This window comes from Eurosta solidaginis, chromosome 4 (genome assembly GCF_040869045.1).
Source record: "Eurosta solidaginis isolate ZX-2024a chromosome 4, ASM4086904v1, whole genome shotgun sequence".
NCBI classification, from domain to species: Eukaryota; Metazoa; Arthropoda; class Insecta; order Diptera; family Tephritidae; genus Eurosta; species Eurosta solidaginis.
In genome coordinates, this window is record NC_090322.1 from 180,388,667 (window position 1) to 180,413,494 (window position 24,828).

General features: G+C 37.1%; 2 protein-coding genes across 5 annotated transcripts; one reads left to right on the forward strand and one right to left on the reverse strand.

The window, feature by feature from the left end:
• Window positions 1-17,798: 17,798 nt before the first annotated feature.
• LOC137248361 (ribokinase) lies at window positions 17,799-19,573 on the forward strand. Of its 4 annotated transcripts, XM_067779234.1 has the most exons (7): window positions 17,806-18,052; window positions 18,128-18,212; window positions 18,276-18,414; window positions 18,501-18,590; window positions 18,642-18,770; window positions 18,857-19,053; window positions 19,152-19,573. In XM_067779234.1, the coding sequence occupies exons 2-7, from the start codon at window positions 18,142-18,144 to the stop codon at window positions 19,495-19,497; spliced, it is 972 nt and encodes a 323-aa protein (XP_067635335.1). In that variant the 5' UTR covers window positions 17,806-18,052; window positions 18,128-18,141; the 3' UTR covers window positions 19,498-19,573. The 4 variants fall into 4 exon arrangements, with proteins under 4 accessions (XP_067635337.1, XP_067635339.1, XP_067635335.1 ...); XM_067779235.1 differs by having other exon boundaries at window positions 17,812-18,212; window positions 18,276-18,408; XM_067779236.1 differs by lacking the exon at window positions 18,642-18,770 and having other exon boundaries at window positions 17,799-18,212.
• On the reverse strand, window positions 19,527-20,117 carry LOC137248362 (translation machinery-associated protein 7). The gene is made up of 2 exons (XM_067779239.1): window positions 19,963-20,117; window positions 19,527-19,875 (listed from the first exon to the last, which is right to left on the reverse strand). Exon 2 carries the CDS (start codon window positions 19,870-19,872, stop codon window positions 19,678-19,680), a length of 195 nt encoding a protein of 64 aa, XP_067635340.1. The 5' UTR covers window positions 19,873-19,875; window positions 19,963-20,117; the 3' UTR covers window positions 19,527-19,677.
• Between the last annotated feature and the right edge of the window lie 4,711 nt (window positions 20,118-24,828).

The following is a 24,828-nucleotide window of genomic DNA, read 5'->3' on the forward strand; positions in this document are numbered from 1 at the left end:
TTTATGGACCACTACGCGTTGGCGATGGCGAGTACCGAAGAAGATTTAATGATGAGCTGTACGAGCTATACGCAGACATCAACATAGTCAAGCGAATTAAAAGGCAGCGGCTGCGCTGGCTAGGCCATGTTATGTGAATGAAAGATGATGCTCCGGCCAAGAAAGTGTTTCTATCGGAACCCGCCTATGGAAGCAGAGGTAGAGGGCGGCCCCCACTCCGTTGGAAGGACCAGGTGGAAAACTATTTAAACTCCCTTGGTGTGACCAATTGGCGCCGGTTGGCGGAGCGAAGGAGCGACTGGCGCGCCTTGTTGGACGACCATAACCGTTTAGACGGTTAAGCGCCAATTAAGTAAGTATCTCCATCTTCGTCTCATTCTATGTCTTTCTCAGTCTCCTCACTTTTTTATTTCCTCAAGTTTTTCTCATTCTCCTTCATATCTTATTACCATTCCCAGAAGGTGGTTTGTATTTTTTCCAGTCCCATTCCGAGTCTCAGTCCCAGTCCCGCTCTGAGTCTCAGTCTCAGTCCCAGTCCTAGTCCTAATCCCAGTCCCAGTCCGTCTCTGGTCTACTTCCCGGAAAAAAACGCCGTAAATACTAATATAAGCAAATTTATATACCAAATTTCAGGCAAATCGAATACGACGTATGTAAGTAGGTATGTGGGTATTATTAGTTCATGTCTTTATTTCGGCTTCGAATGCATATTTATCAGTTTTGCCAGGTTGATGCGACTAAACCGAATATCACAATGAAAATTACTTGAAAGCTCTCAGCAACAGCTTTCATTTGATATCCACAATACTCACACATTCTAGGGGTATCCGGGTCCAAGTTTTGGCCTATATCTCGAGACCCTAGTCACCCAGGGGTATGAAAATTACCATCTACTAAAGCACTCATCAACAGCTTTCATTTGATATCCATATTCTATAAACACATTCTAGGGGTACCCGGGTCCACGTTTTGGCCTATATCTCGAGACCCTGTGCGTCAATCCTGAATTTTCTTTGCTATAAACCTTACGGAGCCCGAGACCTTTCCAAAAAATGCGTTCTGGAGTTATAGCGTCAGGAAGGAAAACCGCACTTATTTTTATATTATATGACAATCAAAATGTACACTTCTTTTTATTATTTTTTTTTCAAATTTTGAATTTTTTCTAAAAAAAATCATAGCTCAAGAATGGCTAAACCGATTTGGGATTTCAAAATCAACTAACCATCATCTCTCCTTCGTGTATCTTTCCTAAAAATTTCATGGCAATCTTTCTATCCACTCTCGAGTTATGGAGTGACAATCAAAATGTACACTTGTTTTTATATATATAGATAGACTAGCAGACCCGTCAGACGTTGTTCTGCCCTAAATTTGGTCTATCTGCATACATTTTAATAAGCTTTTTCTCTCTAACTCTGCCCTTTTCTCTTCACTTCTTCTTAATCATTTTATTCACTCCTCCCTCCGTCTTTTTCGCTTCACCTATTTCTATTTTCGTCTCACTATATCTCTTTCTCAGTCTTCTTATCCTTCCCTCTTTTCTCTTCTCTCAAGTTTTCCTATTCTTCTTCATCCCTTATTGCCAGTTCCAGAGGGTGGTATGTATTTTGTTCCAGTCCCATTCCGAGTTCCAGTCCCACTCCGAATCTCAATCCCTATCCTAGTCCTAATCTCATTCCCAGCCCGTCTCTGGTCTACTTCCCCGAAAAAAAGATCGTAAATACTAATATAGGCAAATTTATATACCAAATTTCAGGCAAATCTAATAGGACGTATGTAAGTAGGTATGTAGGTATTATCAATTCATGCTTTTTTTCGGCTTCGCATGCATATTTATCAGTTTTGCCAGGTTGATGCAACTAAATCGAATATCACAATGAAAATGACTTTAAAGCTCTGAGCAACAGCTTTCATTTGATATCCATATTACAAACACATTCTAGGGGTATCCGGGTCCACGTTTTGGCCTATATCTCGAGACCCTAGTCACCTATAGGTATAAACTACCCTGCACTAAAGTACTCATCAACAGCTTCAATTTGATACCCATAATGTAAAAACACATCCTAGTGTTACCCTGATCCACGTTTTGGCCTATATCTCAAGACTATAGTCACAAATAGATATGAAAATTACCCTGCACTCATCAACAGCTTTCATTTGTTATCCTTCTTGTATAAACACATTGTAGGGGTGCCTGAGTCCACGTTTTGGCCTATATCTTGAGTCCCTAGTCCGAAATAGGTATGAATACTACCCTTTAGCACTCATCAACAGCTTTCATTTGTTATCCATATTCTATAAACACGTTCAAGGGGTACACGTGTCCACATTTTGGCCTATATCTCGAGACCCTAGTCACCCACGGGTACGAAAAATACCCCGTATCAAAGTACTCATAAACAGCTTCCATTTGATACTCACATAGTACAAACATATCCCAGGATTACCCAGGTCCACGTTTTGATCTCAAGACCCTATCCAGAACGTGATAAAAAGTATCCTATGTCTGTCTCCTGGTTCTAAGCTACCCGTCCACCAATTTTCAGCCAAATCTGTTCATCCGTTCTTGAGTTATAAATAGAGTAACACATTAGAAACTTCAAAAATAACAGTATTTCTGCACTATTTAATGGATGTTATTATAAAATCTACAAACTTCAATCACTCTATTATCTATTAAAAAAAGCGCATGAAAATCCGTTGCGTATTTTTAAAGGTTTAAGCATTCAAAGGGACATGGGACAGCAAAAGCGACTTTGTTTTATAATATGTTGTGATAGTGATACATGCAAAAATACCAAAAAATAAAACTTTTTGAAGAATTTTAAGGAAATGTTTAATATTTTTAACGAAAGATTATTTTTCAATAGATGTATACATTCTTAACCATTTATGTTGCATAAATATGTATGTACATACCTATGTCAAGCTGATATAAAAATACATACATATGTACATTCATACATGCCTATAAACCTACGCCCGAAGTTAAATAACGCAGCGAATGCTATGTACATATGTACGTATGTGTCGCATCATGCCTCACTCAAAAGAAAATAGCCCGCGCTGTTGACACCGAACAATCACACACACGAATTTTTTGGTAAAAATGTTACTTTTGTTTAAACAATTTGGCTGATATAAGAAAGGAATCAAGTATTTTTTTTGATGCAGAACGAAGGTAAATATTTCAAAGTTTTACTGAAAAGTAGAATTTTTCAAATCCATCCTTCCGTCTATAGTTATAGCTGTGTAAATAAAAATTTTATGAATTTTTACTACATTTTGGCAATTTTCCACGCCCCTATAATATATACCTTCAAATTATATTAACTGTACCATCTCACGTAGCTAAGCTTTCAAATGCAAAAAACCGTTTTAACATCGGAGCATTCTGTGTGAAGTTATGTGCATACATGGCATTTAGTGACTTTATTTTATAAGATTTACTAGCAGACCCGTCAGACGTTGTTCTGCCCTAAATTTTTCTATCTGCATACATTTTAATAAGGTTTTTCCGTCTAACTCTGCCCTCCCCTCTTCACTTTTTCTTTATCCTTTTATTCACTCCTCCCTCCCTCTTTTTCGCTTCATCTATCTCTATCTTCGTCTCACTCTATCTCTTTTCTATCTAGTCTCCTTTTCCTTACCTCTTTTCCCTTCTCTCAAGTTTTTCCCACTCTTCTTAATCCCTTATTGCCAGTCCCAGAGGGTGGTATGCATTTTGTTCCAATCCCATTCCGAGTCCCAGTCCCACTCCGAGCCTCAGTCACAGTCCCGTCCTAGTCCTAATCCCATTCCCAGCCCGTCTCTGGTCTACTTCCCGGAAAAAAGGATGGTAAATACTAATATAGGCAAATTTATATACCAAATTTCAGGCAAATCGAATAGGACGTATGTATGTAAATAGGTATGTGGGTATTATTAATTCATGTCTTTATTTCGGCTTCGCATGCATGTTTATCAGTTTTGCCAGGTTGATGCGATTAAATCGAATATCAAAATGGAAATTACTTTAAAGCTCTCAGCAACAGCTTTCATTTGATATCCATATTATACACACATTTTAGGGGCATCCGGGTCCACGTTTTGGCCTATATCTCGAGACCCTAGTCACCCAGCGGTATAAAACTTACTCTGTACTAACCGAGAGCTTCAATTTGATATCCATAATGTAAAAACACATCCTAGTGTTACCCCGGTCCACGTTTTGGCCTATATCCTGAGACCCTAGTCACCCACGGGTACGAAAAATACCCCGTATCAAAGTACTCATAAACAGCTTCCATTTGATATCCATATTGTACAAACATATCCCAAAATTACCCAGGTCCACGTTTTGATCTCAAGACCCTAGCCAGAACGGGATAAAAAGTATCCTATGTCTGTCTCCTGGTTCCAAGCTATCCCTCCACCAATTTTCAGCCAAATCTGTTCATCCGTTCTTGAGTTATAAAGAGTGTAACTAACACCACTTTCTTTTATATTTATACTTACATCACATTAGAAACTTCAAAAATAACAGTATTTCTCCACTATTTAATGGATGAAAAGTCAATGTTTCCATCCTCACTATCCAGACAACAAATTTCTACATTCGCCCGCTTAAGGATAGGTCACTCAAAACAAACTCATGAACACCTCCTCCTTTCTACATCTCCGTTCCAATGCTCTTTCTGCAACAACCACCTCAACCTTCTACACATTCTTGATACCTGTGCAATCTTACAAGCAAAACGTACACCATTATTTGTAAGTTTGCATACATTTGAAACGTTGTGCTACCTTTCCCAAATCACTCTCTATAACAGCCTTGTTTAAGTTTTCTTACATTTCTCCTTTTAATTCCTGTCCTTCCCTTATTCCCTTTATCTACATTACATTCTCCCTCCAACGTCCAACTCAATCCCTACTACCACTCTCAGTGCCGCTTTAACTACTTCTCCCACCTAAAATTCCTTATATATGGTTTCTATATAACAAATATTGGACATCCACAAATAATTACAGAGATATATAGTTCCCGTGATTCCCCACCACAGAACAGTACACGTAGCGTTAGACTTATTAAAAGCTTTTAATACAGTCAACCACAGCACATTACTACAAGACTTGGAAGGGCCCTCCTTTCCTCCAAGTCTTAACAGATGGACCGAAAATTATCTGTCTGGCCGGCAGGCATCGGAGCAATTCAGGAACTTAACATCTAAACCCAGAAGAATTGAACAAGGGCTACCACAGGGTGGTGTGCTATCCCTACTTTTGATTAACTTCTACATATCGAAGCTCCCTTCGCCAACAGAAAAAGTCAACATTGTACGCCGATCACTACAGGATAATGGCTACAGGTCCCACCCAGGCCAACCATCGATGAACTATGTAATAAAATAAACAACTACCTCCCTGATCTCTCCAGTTTTTTGGCCTCGAGAAACCTGACATTATCACCGACCAAATCATCGGCGAGAAACATCAATTGTACCTAAGATCCAGAGCCGTAAAAAAATTCTCAAATCTTGTGCCGGCAGCACTTGAGGTAACAACAAAGATACGCTCATTACCAATTGGTCGGCCGCTTGCATGCTACGCGTTCACGATATGGTCGCCAAACCTAAAGGTTACTCACTGAAAGAAAAAACAGGCCTACCAAAACACTGCTCTCAGAATCGCTACGGGCTATCTTCTTATGTCCCCAGAGCATCACCTACACATTGAGGCGAAAGTAGTCCCGATTTGGAAGGGAAATTAAGCGTGAACAAGCAGTTTTTGTTGAAGAGGCCCCACCTCCCATGGGCTTAAGAAGTCATCTCCGCAAGCATTATGAGGAAATACGGCACCTGATAACACAGCCGTAAGTAGAAGAAAAGCACTAACAGTGATATCCACAAAAAGGCGTCGGACCCCTATGCCAGGAAATGCCCGGCGAACACAGTTCGTAAAGATAAATACCCTGAAATCGTAGAAGAGAAAACGCATCGATGCAGCTCAAATTCGATCTGGATTCTGTAGCAGAAAAAACCTTCCTCTTCAATCACTTTATTTATTAAAAAAAGCGCATCAAAATCCGTTGCGTAGTTTTAAAGGTTTAAGCATTCAAAGGGACATAGGGACAGAAAAGCGACTTTGTTTTATACTATGTACTGATAGTGATAGTGATACGTGCAAAAATACCAAAAAATTTAACTTTTGTTTAGGAATTTTAAGGAAATGTTCAATATTTTTAACGAAAGAGTATTTTTCAAGAGATGTATGAATTCTTAACCATTTATGTCGCATTAACTTGGCAACAACGCATAAATATGTCAAGCTGATATGATATGAAAATACATACATACATCCATACATATAAATGTACTCCCGAAGTTAAATAACGCAGCGAATTCTATGTATGTACGTATGTGTCGCATCTCGCCTCACTCAAAAGCAATTTGCTCGCACAGTTGACACCGAACAATCACACACACGAATTTTTTTGGTAAAAATGTTACTTTTGTTTAAAAAATTTGGCTGATATAAGAAACAAATCAAGTATTTTTTTGATGCAGATCTAAGGTAAATATTTCAAAGTTTTACTGAAAAGTAGAATTTTTTAAATCCACCCATCCGTTAATGAGTTATAGCTGTGTAAACAAAAATTTTATGATTTTTTACTACATTTTGGCAATTTGCCACGCCCCTATAATATATATCTTCAAATTATATTAACTGTGGTATTTAATATATAAATCACTATTTAATAATAAGCACTATCTATTTTTATAAAATATTTTTATTTAACCGCTCCTAAAAGTATGTTACAAAACGTTTTTAAATATTTCAACCGAATGAAAATTTTTGAAAGACAATATTTTACAATTGAAAAATAAAAATTAACAAGAACAAAAAAAATTCAATTTATTTAAAGTAGGTACATTTAAAGTTGAATATAAATATAACCCTACAATACTCCCCCTTCCGGAGATTTAATGTTAAATAAATTAAAAGTAACTTTCTTTTTTGTTTTTGTGTTAGGTATCTGTATTTTATCAATCATTGCTGGTTTTAAACGATCAATATGAATAGATTTAATTTCATTGTTTATTTCAATTTTAAAGTTTTTAATATCTTTTTCAATAAGCTATAAGGACCTTCATACGGATGTTGCAAGGAATGTTTGTTTATTACACGCACAAAAACAAAATGACAATCTTTTAAATCTTTTGGAACAAAAATACCACTAGAATATTGATGATGTTCCAAATTTGATTTAAAATTTTTAAAATGTTCACGCAAACTACTTAAAACATCCGTTGAAGTTATATTCTCTGTAGTTGAAACAAATAATTCACCAGGTAATCTTAAATTTTGTCCATAAACCATTTCAGCCGGTGTTGCTGAAATATCTTCTTTAAAAATCGATCGCAAACCCATAAGTACTATTGGTAACTCTTCATACCAATCTCTGGATCCATTCCTAGCCATTATTGAAGATTTAAGCTGTCTATGAAAACGTTCTATCATTCCATTAGCTTGGGGATGATAAGGAGAAGTTGTTATTTGATGACTTCCAAGAAGTTTCGTTAATTCTGAAAACAAGTTTGAAGTAAATTGAGATCCCTGATCTGTTGTTATTTCTAATGGAACTCCAAAACGTGAAATATATTCTTTAAAAAATTTATTTACAACCGTAACTGCAGAAATATCTCTTAGTGCGAATGCCTCTGGCCAACGTGTAAATCTATCAATTATAGTTAATATGTAACGATATCCTTTTGAAACAGGTAAGGGTCCAACAATATCTAAGTGAATGTGTTCAAATCTAGATTTTGGAATTGGAATTTTCATAACTGGAGATTTTGTATGACGATGTACTTTCGATTTTTGACAACTTATACATTCTTTAGACCAAGTATTAATATCTTTATTCATTTTAGGCCAAAAATATTTCTTAACCATCAAACGACGTGTAGCTCTACTACCAGGATGTGAAATCCCATGTAACATATCAAATATTATTTTTCTTAAATTGCTTGGAATGAAAGGCCTAGGATTTTCTCCTGACACTTCGCACCATATATTAAAGTTAAGAACAGGAATTTTTATTAGTTTCAAATTTAAAAATGTTTGCTCTGAGGTAAGTTTGCTTAATTCACTGTCTTGTTGTTGTTCACTTTGTAAAATTTTTAAATGAATGTCCGAATTATTAATCGCTTCTACTTCAAACGCACGAGATAATGTATCAGCTACAACATTTTCTTGTCCTTTAATATACCTAATGTCATTTGTAAACTAGCAATGAATTCCATATGTCTAGTATGTCTTGGACTGCGTTCTTTTTTTGAATTTAAAGCAAATACAAGAGGCTTGTGATCTGTGAAAACTGTAAATTCACGTCCTTCTAGAAGGTAACGAAAATGTTTAATGTTCAAATAAATAGCTAATAGTTCCCTATCAAATGCACTATATTTAATTTCGGATGGAGACAATTTCTTTGAAAAGAATGCAAGTGGTTCTGACATATTATTAAACGTTTGATGTATGACACCACCTATTGCCGTATTGGATGCATCTACATTTAAAGAAAGTGTTGCATCTTTGTTAAAATGATTTAACAATATCGCATATGCAAACTTTTCTTTAAGGCATTCGAAAGCTTTATTAGATGTATCGTCCCAAATTAAAATCTTGTCTCGCTTCTTATTTGTTCTATTAATTAAATCATAGATAACTGTCGTAAACTCTGCTAATTTTGGTATATATCGATGGTAATAATTAACCATACCAATAAATTTTTGTGCCTGCTTAATAGATTTTGGACGATCAAAATTTCGAATGGCTAAAACTTTTTCTCCTGAGGGTCTAATTCCCGTTTCAGAAATATTATGTCCTAAAAAGTCAACATTTGTTACACCAAAAGTACATTTACTTGGTTTTATATTTAAACCGTACTCCGTTAGGCGCTGAAATAGTACGCGAAGATCTTTGAAATGTTGTTCCTCATTTTCGCTTGCCACTAAGAGATCATCAAAATATGTAAAAACAAAGTCTAAATCATTAACTACTTCATTAATAAATCTTTGAAAAGTTTGCGCGGAGTTCCTAAGCCCGAAAGGCATTCGTACAAATTCAAACATGCCAAAAGGCGTAGTGATTGCAGTTTTATAGATATCCTCTTCTGCCATTGGAATTTGGTGATAAGCTCTTACCAAATCTAATTTTGAAAATATTTTCTTATTTCTTAAATTCATGTTGAAGTCATGGACATTGGGCAAAGGATAACGATCAGGAACTGTTACGACATTTAATCTTCTAAAATCTCCACAAGGACGCCAGTCATTTAACTCCTTCTTGGGTACAAGATGTAAAGGAGATGCTACTGCTGAATTAGAAGGTCTACATATCCCTGTCTTTACTAAAAAATCGAATTCAGTTTTAGCTACTTTGAATTTAATGGGGTCTAAACGTCTTGGTTTAGAAAATGGCAAATTTCCTTCAGTGACTAATCTGTGAACTGTTGTATGTCTAACTGGTTGTGAATAATCTGGTTCAGAAAATAAAGAAGGAAATTCTTTTAGTAACTTTGTAAATTTGTTATCAACAGCGAAAACTTTTGGTAGCGAAACATTACAAACACATGAAATTGTGTTAACTGAAAGACTTGTTATCGGATCTACTAAGCATTTGCGTTTAACATCAACTAAGAGACCATATTTACACAAAAAATCAGCACCGATAATTGGTTTAGCTATATCCGCTATTAAAAACGTGAACGGCAATTCGCGACGCAGTCCTAAATTAATATTTAAAAGTTTTTTACCGTATGTCGAAATCGTTGAACCGTTAGCTGCAGTTAAAATAATATCTGATGACTTTTTCGAACTTGAAGATTTTGAAACCGGAAGCACTGAAATTTCTGCTCCACTATCTATTAAAAAATTAAGTTTGTTTGTTTTATCAAAAATAAATAAGCGACGTGTAAAGGTGTCTAAATGTCCGTTGTTTGTCCCGTAACAACGGATAACTTTAGTTTGACGAACTATTATTTTTAAAAGCGCATGGTTGTTCGCACTTCAAAACCTGAGTACCAAACTTATAATGATACCTACAGAGCCAATTTGGGTTGTCACGAGACTTTGATCGATATCTAGAAGGACTTCTAAAACGATTCCTACTAAAAGATCGAGACCTTGAATAATTTTGACTCATCTGATTTTTAATTTCACTGATCTCTAATGACAATTTTTCAAAATTTTTGCACATCATGTTTGTTGTTTGAACCAAATTTGAAATAATTGCATTTTCGCTTTTAGAATTTGGAAAATTACTAACTGAGGCTATTTCATTTTTATTATAAACTTCCCAAATATTATCGGCTAATTGAACTAATTCACTTATTTCATTCAAATTCGAACTAGTAAGAATAATACTTAAATTTTTGGGCAACGTCCTTATCCAAAGCTTTTTAAGAATTTCTTTGCTAAAATTGTTTCCAGAGAGTAGCACTAGAGACCGATAAAACTCAGAAGGTTTACGATCTCCCATTTCTGAATCGGATAACACTCGATCTAATTTGGCATTCTCACTTAATGAGTGCCGTTCAATTAAAATTTTCTTTAATGCAGAAAATTTGTCATTTTCAGGAGGATTTTGAATAAAATCAAGAATTGTCATAATTACATCCTGTGGAAGTGCAGTTATGACATATTCATATTTTGTCCCTTCCTGAGTAATGTTCTTTCGACTAAATTGCATTTCAGCATGGATGAACCATGCTTCAGGGCAATTAGTCCAAAATTGGGGAAGTTTTACCGGTGTAGCAAAAATTTCATTATTTTGATTCACATATGGATTTGGTAAATCATTTTGATAATTTTCATTATCCAAATCAATAAGTGAATCGTTTACTTGATTTCGTGGTGTAGATGTACGTGTATTATTTGATGGTGAATGAAACATTGTTAATAGAAATAACTACAAAAATTATATTATAGGAAGAAATAAAAATGTCCGGAAAGGAGCGTTTACAAAACCCAAATTATTAATCTTTTTTGATACATATACAGATACATATAAATAATATTAATACTAGACACAGCTCACCAAATATTTGTCGCAATGGTTTTAAAATTGATTGATGAATTTAGACAATGTATTGTGCTATGGCTTTAATTGCAAATATTAAAACTGTGAACTGTGTGTGTGTGAACTTTTGAATTTATCGAAATTCACAATAACGCTTGCCTTCATCGAACGCGCGTCGTAATACCGAATGAAAATTCGTTCGATCAGCTCTTTCGACCACAGTCGAAGATCGAATTTGTCTCATAATAGGGGCCAGTTAAAAATTACTACTAGGTAGTAAAAAAGCAGAACATAAATACAAAAAACTTACATTTTAAACAATTCGTTTTCTATTCGATACAGCATCGACAACAAATTTCTATTCGCTTGAAAATTAGATACACAACGAAAATTTCGACAGAGAGGAGTTGTCATAATACCAATTTCAAATTCGATTTTCGATGTTCGATAGCCAGCGAAGATCGAAGATCGAATAATGCTCATAATAGGGGCCACTATTTGAATTAATTTTATATAGGTCCAAGGTCGTGAGTACAAAACAACAGCTTGAAAGACTGGTTTCAATTATGGAAAAAAAATTCCCATATAGCAAAATTAACTTGCACAAAAGTTCAGGTGACAAAAAAGTGGGATGATATAACAGTGGAGCTGAACTGTTTAGGACCACCAGTAAGAACGACGAAAAAGTGGATTAAGGTGAACTAAAGAACCACAGAAGTCAATTCTGTATAATACAACTTTATTTTTGTCGTCTCAGGTGTGGGCTGACATCAAGTCAAAAACAAAAACAAAAATGTCGGAGAACACAGTGGAATACCGTGCAACTGGTGGTGGAACAAACAGGTTAAATATCTTTACGCATTCAGAAGAGTCTATAACGGGTTTGTTAAGTCTTCAGACCAGTGTAGATCCACCTGGATAAGAGCATGGCCTTAGTACTAATGCGAATGAAGAATGTGAAGATATGATTGTGGAGCGATTATATAGTGATAACTTGGAATCGGATGAGAATTTGGAAGTAAGTGGACAAAGTGGTGCACCTGATGAGGAGAGGCCACGAAAAGCAAATCGAAAAAGTGCAGCAAAAACGATAGGCTCAAACTATTGCAAGAACAGACAGCAAATCAAAAAAATGTTTAAGAAGAGATGCTGAAAACATTGGAAGAGATCAAAAAAAGTGCTCTTGAGACAGAAAAGTATGCGAAGAGAACGTATAGCTTGGAGTACTATTATAAACGTGATTTTTTTTAAATTGAAACAGGAAAAGCTGGAGTTGTATAAAAGCCAAATGAAAAAATAAGGCCATCACAAATGTATGCTTTAAGTGCTGAACAATACCTGATTTTTTTTTTTTTTAACATACATATGAAACTGAAGTGATATTTTTTATAATAAAATTTAAGACTGTATTATGAAAACTGAAAATCTTTAGCTTCTAAGAACCATAATGAATTTACCAAATATTTTTTTATATATATACATGTATATGAATTTTTTATTTCAATAAAATGAAGTATCTACAAAACTCGCAATATTTAGTTTCTGATTTCTTCTGCTTCCGAGTTGGTTGTGGATTCAATTTCGGCGAATGGGATATCATGGTCGTCATCTTCATTAGATAACTCTTCTACAGAAATTTGTATTGTGCAAAGCCGCACACACGTTTATAATTTGTATTGCTTTTTCTGGTGTGTAGTGAAGGGCTCTTGCCTGTTCCAAATGTGATTTCAAGGCCGACATATTGAACACACAAGAATCATGTGTTGCTCCCGGATATTTTGCATTTATGTATCGTATGGTCATAGAATGGTCACAAACCTAAAAAATATTTGTATAAAGATGTAAACTTATGTATTTACAACCTGAAACTAATATCAAAATGGTATACTTACAATCATAGCAGTAATGCTGTAGAATCCTTTTCTGTTGTAATATAAATTCTGTAATTCTTTTTTGGGAGGAACAATTTAATGTCTGTACCATCAACACAGCCAATAATCCCTGGAATTCTGCTAATATTATAGAAATGCAACTTTGATTGATGTAGCTCAGCCTCCCCATAATTGAATTTTATCCATCTTTCACAAAGAAATTTTCCAAGACATTCAACACCTCTGTTAGAACCACAGACACATTGGGCTGGGCAAGTACGAATGCATTTTCGTTTCCAATGCTCAGTTGGTAGGATCCCCGAGCACAAAATCGGAGAACTGTTGCCTATTTTAGAATATTAGGAATATGCTTGGGACAGTCTGAAGTTTTGAATAAATCTATAAACAAAACTTATAATTTCAACAATTTAACAACTTATTTAGAAAGCTGCACTTACGTGGTGGAATTCATTTTCAATGTATTTGAAGCATCCCTCACGCGTCTTCTACTTCTGGCTAGCTCCAGTAAGCTTTTCTCTTCATCTGACGAATCATCAAACTACAATTCCGTCGTAGTCATACTTATATTTTCAATATTTGCATTTAATAACTAGTTCTGTTTTTGTCTATTTATTTTATTTTATTTGACAGCTGAAGGAAATGTGCTATTGTGAACTTTTGAATTTATCGAAATTCACAATAATGCTTGCCTTCATCGAACGTGCGTCATAATACCGAATGAAAATTCGTTCGATCAGCTCTTTCGACCACAGTCGAAGATCGAAAGATGCTCATAATAGGGGCCATAATTCATTGGTAGTATATTGGCTATTAAAATTGACACTCATATTTAAATTCTTGTCACTCAAGTATATATTCGTAAAAACCGTTAAATAAATACGAGGCGCAATAACCTCCCAAGAGATTTTAGGCCGAGCTTTTAAGGAGGATTTGAATTTAATCCAATTTGCTATGAACAGAGTGATCCAATATTTCATTTAAGTACTTTGCTCACGTATTCCTGTAGCCAAGAGGTATAAAACTATGTGCTAAATTTTTTTGAGTTTCATAGAACTGGATCCGTATCGTTTCGGAATTCATTCTTCACTCAATTTATATAATATGAAACTGCGAAACTGTTTATATAAATTTTTATAAATTATAAATCCAGCTAGTATGCGAAGTGTCTAGTTCACATATGTCGTTATTCGGATTCACGAGCTATTTTAATTCAATATTTGAGTAAGAACTTGATTTTGATACGAATCGTAACACACGATATGGGCCCTGTATCGAAAAATCGGCTCCTAAAGCTTTCATGTCAGCCGATTGTCACTCATCACATCTCTAGCGTACTTTCCATAACAGAAAGATCAGGTATGACGCGAACACTTCATACAAAATCGAATTTGATTTTGAAAATCGTGCAGTTGCGATTTTTCGAATAATCTAAATAAATCAACTATTCGAATAGCGAAACTCGATTAATAAACGTACAGAAATCTAAAATCGATTAATCGCATTATTCAAATTTTTTTAAGAGCCCTAATAGGTACTATATTCTGAAATAGCAAAATAGTTTTGTTTGTTTCTCAATAGTAATGGTTGCGAAGGTATAAATTATGTCGTCGTAAAACTGAATAATTTAATTTGAAACAGGTTTGAGCGTTTGGAGATTTAACTTTGGCGTACCCAACTATGGATTGTTTTTAAAGTTTACAATTCCATAAATTTTTTTTATCCTGCTTACCAACACTGTTATTATAAGGGTTTGTAAATACGAAATGAGTACTTATATACTAATTTAAACGAAAATAAATACAAATTTATTAGATTATTGAATGATACAGCGGTTCTCGTAGTGCTCCCAATTTATTTATACCCAGCTGTGTTTTCACCATAACGATATATTGTAATAGCATGGCAGAATACAATTTGTATAGGTACTTGAAAAGAAATTAGATCCCCTGCACTGAGACGGTTAAGCCCTTTACCGTATATTTTTTGAAAGGTTCCGGATACACAGCTTACAGTATACGAGAAGTTTGATTCAGGAAGAACTACATATATTATCATTACCTGGTAACCGGTCACCGAGAAAGATGATTCAAGGAAAATGCGATTCAAAAGATTGATAAGCGCAAAACAAAGTTTCACAGCTTCCGCAAACCAATATATCATACACATATTTAGCAGGAGAGGCCCTGGCGAAACCAAGTCCCTCGTGGATCTAGGGGTGCGAGGCGGGATGGCATTGAAGGTTTAATGTGATCATATACATCGTTCCCGAAATGGTCGGTTTTGTTCCTTAATGGCGCTTATAACCGGAACTTACCGGATCTATGTATATCTGGCAGAGAACGATCAACATAGATAACACTCCCCAAAACTTTCGGGGAGCCTTTTTATCGTAAATACAACAACAGCAGCTATCAGTACAAGGCGACGCTTTTCAGTACTAATTCAAACGGAAGGTTGGAATACATTAGTCTCCAATCCTTCATTATCCAATACAGGGTACATAACTGCTTTCGGCGAGCTATTTCTGGGTCATCTAATGTAACCGATGTCCAGAAAGTACTAGATTATGGAGGGAACACTTCTCTACTCTCCTAAATGGAGACAGCGATGTACAGCCCAGGGATGATGAACCCGAGCCCGACATCGATGATGACGGAATTAATGTCCTCCCACCTGATGTGATGGCCACCGTGGTGTGATGGTAGCGTGCTCCGCCTACCACACCGTATGCCCTGGCTTCACACCCCGGGCAAAGCAACATCAAAATTTTAGAAATAAGGTTTTTCAATTAGAAGAAAATCTTTCTAAGCGGGGTCGCCACTCGGCAGTGTTTGGCAAGCGCTCCGGGTGTATTTCTGCCATGAAAAGCTCTCAGTGAAAACTCATCTGCCTTGCAGATGCCGTTCGAAGTCGGCATAAAACAAGTAGGTCCCGTCCGGCCAATTTGTAGGGAAAACCAAGAGGAGCACGAAGCAAACTGGAAGAGAAGCTCGGCCTTAGATCTCTTTGGAGGTTATCGCGCCTTACATTTATTTACCTGATTATGACGAAGTCACAATAGCAATAACCAGATTTAAAAACAACAAAGCCGCGGGCGTTGATGTAAGGCGCATGCATCAGCTTCTTTGCGAAATATGCTCGGATGAGACCAAAAGAATGGGATGCTGCAAATTGTGCCAGTTATTGGAATTTGCCTTTTTAGTTTCGCATATATGTAAGGTCTTGTCAATCATTGCGTGTGTGGGTGTGTGTGTGTGTAAGTTCTAAGACCTCGTTTATTTGGGAACTAGCATTAACGCAAACCACGTCAGCTTTAAAATTGAAAAGTAAAGTTTTTGTTTAATTAGCGAGACTTGCTCATATAGCTTTCTTTAATTGTTTTGTCTTTAGGCTTGGCGACCATATGGGAGACGCGTAGCATGCAATCGGCCGGCCAATTGCTTTGTAAGTGGTAATGAGCTTTTCTTTGTCTGAACCACAAGTGCTGCCGGCAAGAGATTTGAGGATTACGGTTCTGGATTTTGGAACAATTGCGGTTGCATGCTCTCTAAAATGTAGATCCTGTTCGAACGCCAACCCCAGGTTTTTTGGGTGTAAGACAGTCGGTAGCGTAATATCATCGACATGGATACTCAATATGGTCGGAATTTGGCGCGTCCATGTTGTAAATATGGATTTGGTTGGTGACAATGTCCGGTTTCGCTAGGTGAAAAAAACTGAAGAAATCAGGAAGATAGCTGTTAATTTTATTACATGGCTCATCGATGTGTGCGCCTGGGCCTGTGACCATTATTGAGCAGTCATCGGCGTAGGAAACGATAGTGACTCCTTGTGGTGGTGAAGGTAGTTTCATTATGTAGAAGTTAAAGAGAAGTAGGGATGGTACACCACCCCTTGTTGTACCCCTTGTTTATTTCTTCTGGGTTTAGATGTTAAAAATGAAAAGTAAAGTCCTCTATCTCTACGCATTGGCGACGGCGAGTACCAAAGATGGTTTAATAATGAGATGTACGAGCTTTACGCAGACAGCGAATTAAAACGCAGCGGCTAAGCTGGCTAGGCCATGTTATGCAAATGAAAGATGATGCTCCGGATAAGAAAGTATTTTTATAGGAACCCACCTATTACAGCAGAGGTATGGTGGAGTTCACTACGCTGAAAGGAACAGGTAGAAAACGATTTAAATTCCCTTGGTGTTACGAGACGGCGCCAATGAGCACAGCGAAGCCGCAATTGGCGCGCCTTGGACCGCCATGTCCCTTTTAACGTTCAAGCGCCATTTATGTAACGTTACCTGATGCATGATTTAAGGGCTAATTAAACTTTCTTAACCCTAACGCCATAGTCGTAACCATACCCATGTCCATAACCATCTCCAATGTGATCGATTAATGGTGCCTTAACCTAAAAATCGTGAAAATTTCATAAAAATGAAGAAAACGGGAAAAATTACAAACATATTCCACAAAAAATAAGTCTCTTAGTCATAACGTATCCAAAACAATGAATAAAATCTACAAAAAAGTTATTAAATTCACCAACTCAAATATTTTTAGGTTATGGATATGGCGAGAAACCAAAAACCAATTGGTTAGCTATGGTATGGTTATGGCGTTAGCGTTATGGTATGGCACCATTAATCGATTACATTGATTTCCATAAGGTAGGTTCGATCAGCTGTTTTATCTGGTTATGGTTATATAGTTATGTCGCCATTAATTGGCCCTTTAAACGTTTTACATATATACCTACATACCTTGTAAGTTACAAGCTGTAAAGATACACTTTACCAGGGATCATGTTTATGTTATACCTCCCCCCTTTTCTGAAACGATCTAATGTACATGCGCATGCACAACCATATGCATTCGCGTATAAGGCTGTATATATGTGCATAATTTGGAAAATGCATGTGTATATACATACATATATTACAATAAACAAATCTTAATGCTAAGTTCGATAATAATGAAAAAACTTAAAAACAAAAATGCAAACAAACGACACGCAGTGAGATAATGGTAAAAATCAATGATGACGTAAAAATAGCCGCATCAACCCACGTGGCAAAATACATCGATAGAGTTAAAACGGTAAAGTGCATTACGATTGAAATGTTTCTTAAAATCAAAGTTAGTACAAATTTCTTGTAACACGCGAAATTCTAGAAAATATTCTAAAAATGGAAGTTTGTGCATGTACCGAAGAGGTAGAAGTTCTTGTATTTGGTTCCGTAATTGTAGATTTTGTGGCGTAAGTAACATAAATATTTTCTAATACAACAAATGTTAATTCATAATATGACTTACTTTTCAGCTACGCAGAGCGTTTACCAAAAGCAGGCGAGACACTGCATGGCCATAAATTTATGACGGGTTATGGTGGTAAAGGAGCAAATCAATGTGTTGCTGCAGCACGGCAAGGAGCGAAAACTGCGATGATAGCAAAAGTGCGAGTATATTTAATACTTAGTACACACTAAATGAATTACCTATGTTTTAATAGTTATAAGTATGATCAACATTTTTAATATGTTCATAGTTAGGAGATGATTCATGGGGATCTAATTACCTACAACAACTACGGAAAGAAAATGTGAATGTCGACTTTGTGGAGCAGTGTCAAGGAGAAGTAAGTTAGTTTTTTTTTAGTAAGATTTCAACAAAATAAATTCGATTATAGGCTACTGGAATTGCACAGATAAGCGTTGCCGATAGCGGAGAAAATCACATAATTATTGTTGTTGGAGCAAATAACTTGCTAAGCGGAAACGATGTTGAAAAAGCTAGAAATCTTTTCAAAACTGCCAAAGTATATATTTGAGAATTTCCCTAGTATATATTTTTTAGTAATGTATATATAATGTATATTTATAATGTATATATATTTCTCTATAGATTTTAGTCTGTCAGTTTGAAACACCACTTAATGCAACGTTGGATGCATTAAACGCTTTCGAAGGAATATCCATATTGAATGCGGCCCCGGCGCTGGTAGCAACACCACCAGAACTTATCAAAGCAGCAACAATATTTTGTGTGAATGAAACGGAAGCAGCATTAACAACGGGATGTGAAGCGATATCAAAGCTAGAGTAAATATGCATGCGTATTGCAATACTTTCATCTTAATTTGTCCATATTTTGGTTTCCTTTCATACTATAACTTAATTTTTTTTTTTTTTTTTTTCAGACATGCCAAAGTTGGGTTACACAAGCTACTTGAAATGGGTGCTAAAAATGTCATAATTACATTGGGTGCTCTAGGTGCTGTTTATGCCACTAGCGCAGATCCTCATAAGTTTATACACGTTCCAGTTGGCAAAGTGCCAAAAGTTGTAGATACCACTGGAGCTGGTGATGCTTTTATAGGTGCTTTAGCTTATAACATGGCACGTTTTAGCAGTTTGCCTTGGCATCAACTAATAGGCGCAGCCAATCAAGTTGCTGCATATTCTGTGCAGCATCCGGGCACACAAGCTAGTTTTCCTACTGGACAAGTAAACAAAGGGGTTGAATATGCATGGAAGGAATTCTAGTCAACTATTCAAATAACGGTAAAAACATATTTACTTAATTTTCAAAAATTTATTAAATAAAAACATGTCTAAATCAGTTATAAGATTATCCATTTGTTAGTCAGGTCGCGTGACAATCGTGACAAAGAAATGCGAATATGTTAATTTAAATGTATATTTATATCCAGGCAAACAGTTGTATCACTTCTTTCCCGATTTCTTAATGCCACCACCCACTAACGGACCCTTTTGTGCAGCACGCTGTTTGGCTTCTTCTAGTGCTTTTTGTGCCTCTTTCTGCTTCTGCTTGAATGCTACCTCATCATCATCCATTTCTTTAGACTCTTTCTTTGGTGCCTTCAGTGGCTTCTTCTTTCCACCCTCGCGGCCAGACATTTTCTTTAATTGTATTAATTAATTTATTGAATATATATATAGAAAATTATAATGAAATACATCACATTAGGCAAATATAAGAACATTTACCTTATTCACGAGCTCACGTTTACAAAAGCAACAAACTTTTATTTTTGACGTTCTTTTTCTGACAAATGTGCGATATGAGTTTCGCCTTTTGCTCTGCAATCGATACTCGATATGGTTTTAACAGATTTGGCATATGCAGCACTGCGGTTTTGCTATGAATCAATACCCTTCAAAAAACGCTACCCTTCAAAGCGCGAGTACTCCATAAATAGCGTAAGGAATACTCGTTTAGGAGTATAGGAGTGTTCCAAACTAATCTGTATTCATACAAAAAATGTGCTCCAATTAACATTGCGATGTCCTAGGAGAGGAGTAGGTAATCCCACTCTCGCTTTGTTTTTGAGTATTCCATAGAGTACATACGTGAGAGTACTTTCACTGTAGTACTCCATGGAGCACCCACAGAGGATCAAATGCCAAAGTACTAAAAAGGAATTGTGTCGGAAAGAATTATCGGAGTGAATTTAATTTAAAATGAATGTACATAAATGAAGAGGGGAAATACAATTTTTATATTTTACTACGAATATTCTTATGTTATTTAGCATTTGCGTGAATAAACTAATATTTCTCTATACTATAGTATGGATACATAAAACCAATGCGCGGTTGCATTTTATCAGAGTTGGCATAGTAAAATTTTATTATCAGTTATTTGTATGCAATATTTTACTTTTGGCAACTCTGTTCGATCGTCATCTTGTCGTGATCACGGTCGTTAAACAACGAGCAATGATCGGCTGATGGTGGTCCGCAAACGCATTGCAAAGGAGTATTGTTAGAGTACTCCAACATGAAGAAAATGGAACACATAATCCAATAATTTTTGCAGGGTCACGACACGATGACGATCGAACAGAGTTGCCAAAAGTTAAATATTGCATACAAATAACTGATAATAAAATTTTACTATGCCAACTCTGATAAAATGCAACCGCGCATTGTTTTTATGTATCCATACTATAGTATAGAGAAATATTAGTTTATTCACGCAAATGCTAAATAACATAAGAATATTCGTAGTAAAATATAAAAGTTGTATTGCTCCTCTTCATTTACATTTATTTTAAATTAAATTCACTCCAATAATTCTTTCCGACGCAATTCCTCTTTAGTACTTTGGCATATAATCCTCTGTGTTTGCTCCATGGAGTACTACAGTGAAAGTACTTTGGAAAGTACTCTCACGTATGTACTCTATGGAATACTCACAAACAAAGCGAGAGTGGGATCACCTAGTCCTCTCCTAGGACATCGCAATGTTAATTGGAGCACATTTTTTGTATGAATACAGATTAGTCTTGGTACACTCCTATACTCCTAAAGGAGTATTCCTTACACTATTTATGGAGTACTCGCGTTTTTTGAAGGGTAGTTGTGTTTTTTTACTAGACTTCCCTGCAAAAATTGTTGGATTATGTGTTCCATTTTCTTCATGTTGGAGTACTCTAACAATACTCCTTTGCAATGCGTTTGCGGACCACCATCAGCCGATCATTGCTCGTTTTTTAACGACAGTGATCACAACACGATAACGATCGAACAGAGTTGCCAAAAGTAAAATATTGCATGCAAATAACAAATAATAAAATTTTACTTTGGCAACTCTGATAAAATGCAACAGCGCACTGGCTAAAATATAAAAGTTGTATTGCCCTCTTCATTTACTTTCATTTTAAATTAAATTCACTTCGATACTTCTTTCCGACACAATTCCTCTTTAGTACTTTGGCATATGATCCTCTGTGGGTGCTCCATGGAGTACTACAGTGAAACTACTTTGGAAAGTACTCTCACGTATGTACTCTATGGAATACTCACAAACAAAGCGAGAGTGGGATCACCTACTCCTCTCCTAGGACATCGCAATGTTAATTGGAGCACATTTTTTGTATGAATACATATTAGATTTGGACTAGTCCTATCTCCCAAAGGAGTATTCCTTACATTATTTATAGAGTACTGGCGTTTTTTGTAGGGTTGTGTTTTGGACTGCTAAAGCTGTAGTTACCCAACGACGTGTGTAGGGTACGTATGCCGTACGTACACACATTTGAGCGAAATGTATGCCCGCAGTGGTAACGATCTCCTTATGTAACTCTGTTTGCAATCATGCCGCTTTTAACTCATGTAAAGAAAATTTTAAAGCTGATGTTATTGATTACTTTCTTTTCAATTAATATGTTCCAGTATTCCTATCCAATCTAATCTAATCTAATATATATTATAAATGGCAAAGTTTGGATGTTAAGATGTTTGGATGTTTGGATGTTTCTCCAGACGTTTGTCTTTGTGACTCAATAACGCAAGAACGGCTGGACCGATTTGGATGAAATTTTGCACACATATAGCCAATAGTCTAGAAGGATCTACTAGCTATATATTTTTCAAAAGGGGCGTGGTCCCCGCCCCCTAGGAACAGTTATAATTTAATTATTATATTTTTTCGTCTTTGCGATTGAATCACGCCAGAATGGCTACACGGATTTTGATGAAATTTGGGACACAGACAGTAGTCTACTAGCGAAATTTTTTTCGAACGTGGAAAGAGGGATGGGGGTCCCACGACCACTTCGAGAAAGTATTTTTCATAATTTTTACACATTATAACTTTACGTATACTGGCCTTCACCAATATCACAGACTCAAGGGGTCAAATAAGTCGAGGGATTACAAAGTAAGCAGTGACACCCTCCACCCGCCCCCCCTTTATCTCCTCCTCTGGTGTAAAATCCATAAATTGTTATAACTCAATCTAAATTTTCTCCTAAATCAATAGTTTTTGGTATCTGGTACATACAGAACGAGATCTAGACAATTTTGGAGGAACGATCAGTGGTCCTCTCCTCTACTCCCGCCATCCGCCCTCCATCAATTGTTTTTATTAGCACGCTTTTATTAGCTTTACCTGTATGTTTCTATCTAACTTTTTATTCGCTCCATTGCGCCTGCTGCCTTATTAACATGGTTTTATAATTAGCTTCACCTTATTTGTAATCCCGTAAGGGTCATATCGAGACCCTTCCGGGATCATTTCTGGATGGTTTTCGGGATCGGTCCGGGATTACGCCGGGGTAATTTCGGGACTTTTTCGGGACTATTTCGGGATCATTGTGGGACCCTTCCGGGATCATTTCTGTATAGTTTACGGGATCCGTCCGGGATCCCGTCGGGTTATTTTGGAACATTTTCGGGACTATTCCGGAATCATTTCGGGACTATTTCGCGATCATTTGGGGACTCTTCCGGCATCATTTCTGGATGGTTTTTGGGATTCGTCCGGGATCCCGTCGGGGTCATTTCGGGACTTTTTCTCGACTAATACGGGATCATTTGTGGACCCTTTCGGCAAAATTTATGGATAGTTGTCGGGATCCGTTCGGGATCCCGTCACGGTCATTTCGGAACTATTAGGGGATCATTTGAGGACCTTTCCGGCATCATTTCTGGATAGTTTTTGGAATCCTTTCGGGATCCCGTCAGGGTCATTTCGGGGCTTTTTCGGGATCATTTAAGGATGGCTTTCAGGATTCGTCCGGGAACCCGTCAGGGTAATTTCTGGACTTTTCCGAGACTATTTCGGGATCATTGTGGGACCTTCCCAAGATCATTTCTGGATGGATTTCGGGATTTGTCCGGGATGCCCTCAGGGTCATTTTGGGACTATTAGGTGAGCATTTGAGGACCGTTCCGGCATCACTTCTGGATGGTTTTCGGTATCCGTTCAGATTCCCGTCGGACTAATTGCGGGACTTTTTCGGGATCATTGGAGTCCCTTCCGACATCATTTCTGGATGGTTTTTGGGATTCGTCCGGCATCCCGTCGGGGTCATTTCGGGACTGTTTCTCGACTAATACGGGATCATTTGCGGGCCCTTTCGGTATCATTTCTGGATAGTTGTCGGGATCCGTTCGGGATCCCGTCAGGGTCTTTTCGGAACTATTGGGAGATCATTTGAGGACCTTTCCGGCATCATTTCTGGTTAGTTTTCGGGATCCTTTCCGGGTCCCATCAGGGTCATTTCGGGACTTTTTCGGCATCATTTAAGATTGGTTTTCAGGATTCGTCCGGGATCCGTCAGGGTAATTTCTGGACTTTTCCCAGACTATTTCGGGATAATTTTGGGACCCTCCCAAGATCATTTCTGGATGGATTTCGGGATCTGTCCGGTATGCCGTCAGGGTCATTTTGGGACTATTAGGTGATCATTTGAGGACCTTTTCGGCATCACTTCTGGATGGTTTTCGGTATCCGCTCAGGATCCCGTCGGAATTATTGCGGGACTTTTTCGGGATCATTTGGTGTCCCTTCCGGCATCATTTCTGGATGGTTTTTGGGATTCGTCCGGCATCCCGTCGGGTTTATTTCGGGACTTTTTCTCGACTAATACGGGATCATTTGCGGGCCCTTTCGGCATCATTTCTAGATAGTTGTCGGGATCCGTTCGGGATCCCGTCAGGGTCTTTTCGGAACTATTAGGTGATCATTTGAGGACATTTCCGGCATCATTTCTGGATAGTTTGCGGGATCCTTTCGGGGTTTAGTCAAGGTCATTTCGGGACTTTTTCGGGATCATTTAGAGATGGCTTTCAGGATTCGTCCGGGAACCCGTCAGGGTAATTTCTGAACTTTGCCGAGACTATTTCGGGATAATTTTGGGACCTCCCCAAGATCATTTCTGGATGGATTTTGGGATCAGTCCGGGATGCCGTCAGGGTCATTTTGGCATTAGGTGATCATTTGAGGACCTTTCCGGCATCACTTCTGGATGGTTTTCGGTATCCGATCAGGATCCCCTCGGAATCAGTGCGGGACTTTTCGGGATCATTTGGGGTCCCTCCCAAGATCATTTCTGGATGGATTTC

What these genes read in the sequence shown, in the direction of transcription:
- LOC137248362 (XM_067779239.1), bottom strand. Translation starts at nt 19,872, where the DNA reads ATGTCTGGCCGCGAGGGTGGAAAGAAGAAGCCACTGAAGGCACCAAAG.
- LOC137248361 (XM_067779234.1), top strand. Translation starts at nt 18,142, where the DNA reads ATGGAAGTTTGTGCATGTACCGAAGAGGTAGAAGTTCTTGTATTTGGT. An exon ending in GTAATTGTAGATTTTGTGGC is followed by an intron (nt 18,213 to 18,275) that starts GTAAGTAACATA and finishes CTTACTTTTCAG; the next exon opens with CTACGCAGAGCGTTTACCAA. An exon ending in TGGAGCAGTGTCAAGGAGAA is followed by an intron (nt 18,591 to 18,641) that starts GTAAGTTAGTTT and finishes ATTCGATTATAG; the next exon opens with GCTACTGGAATTGCACAGAT.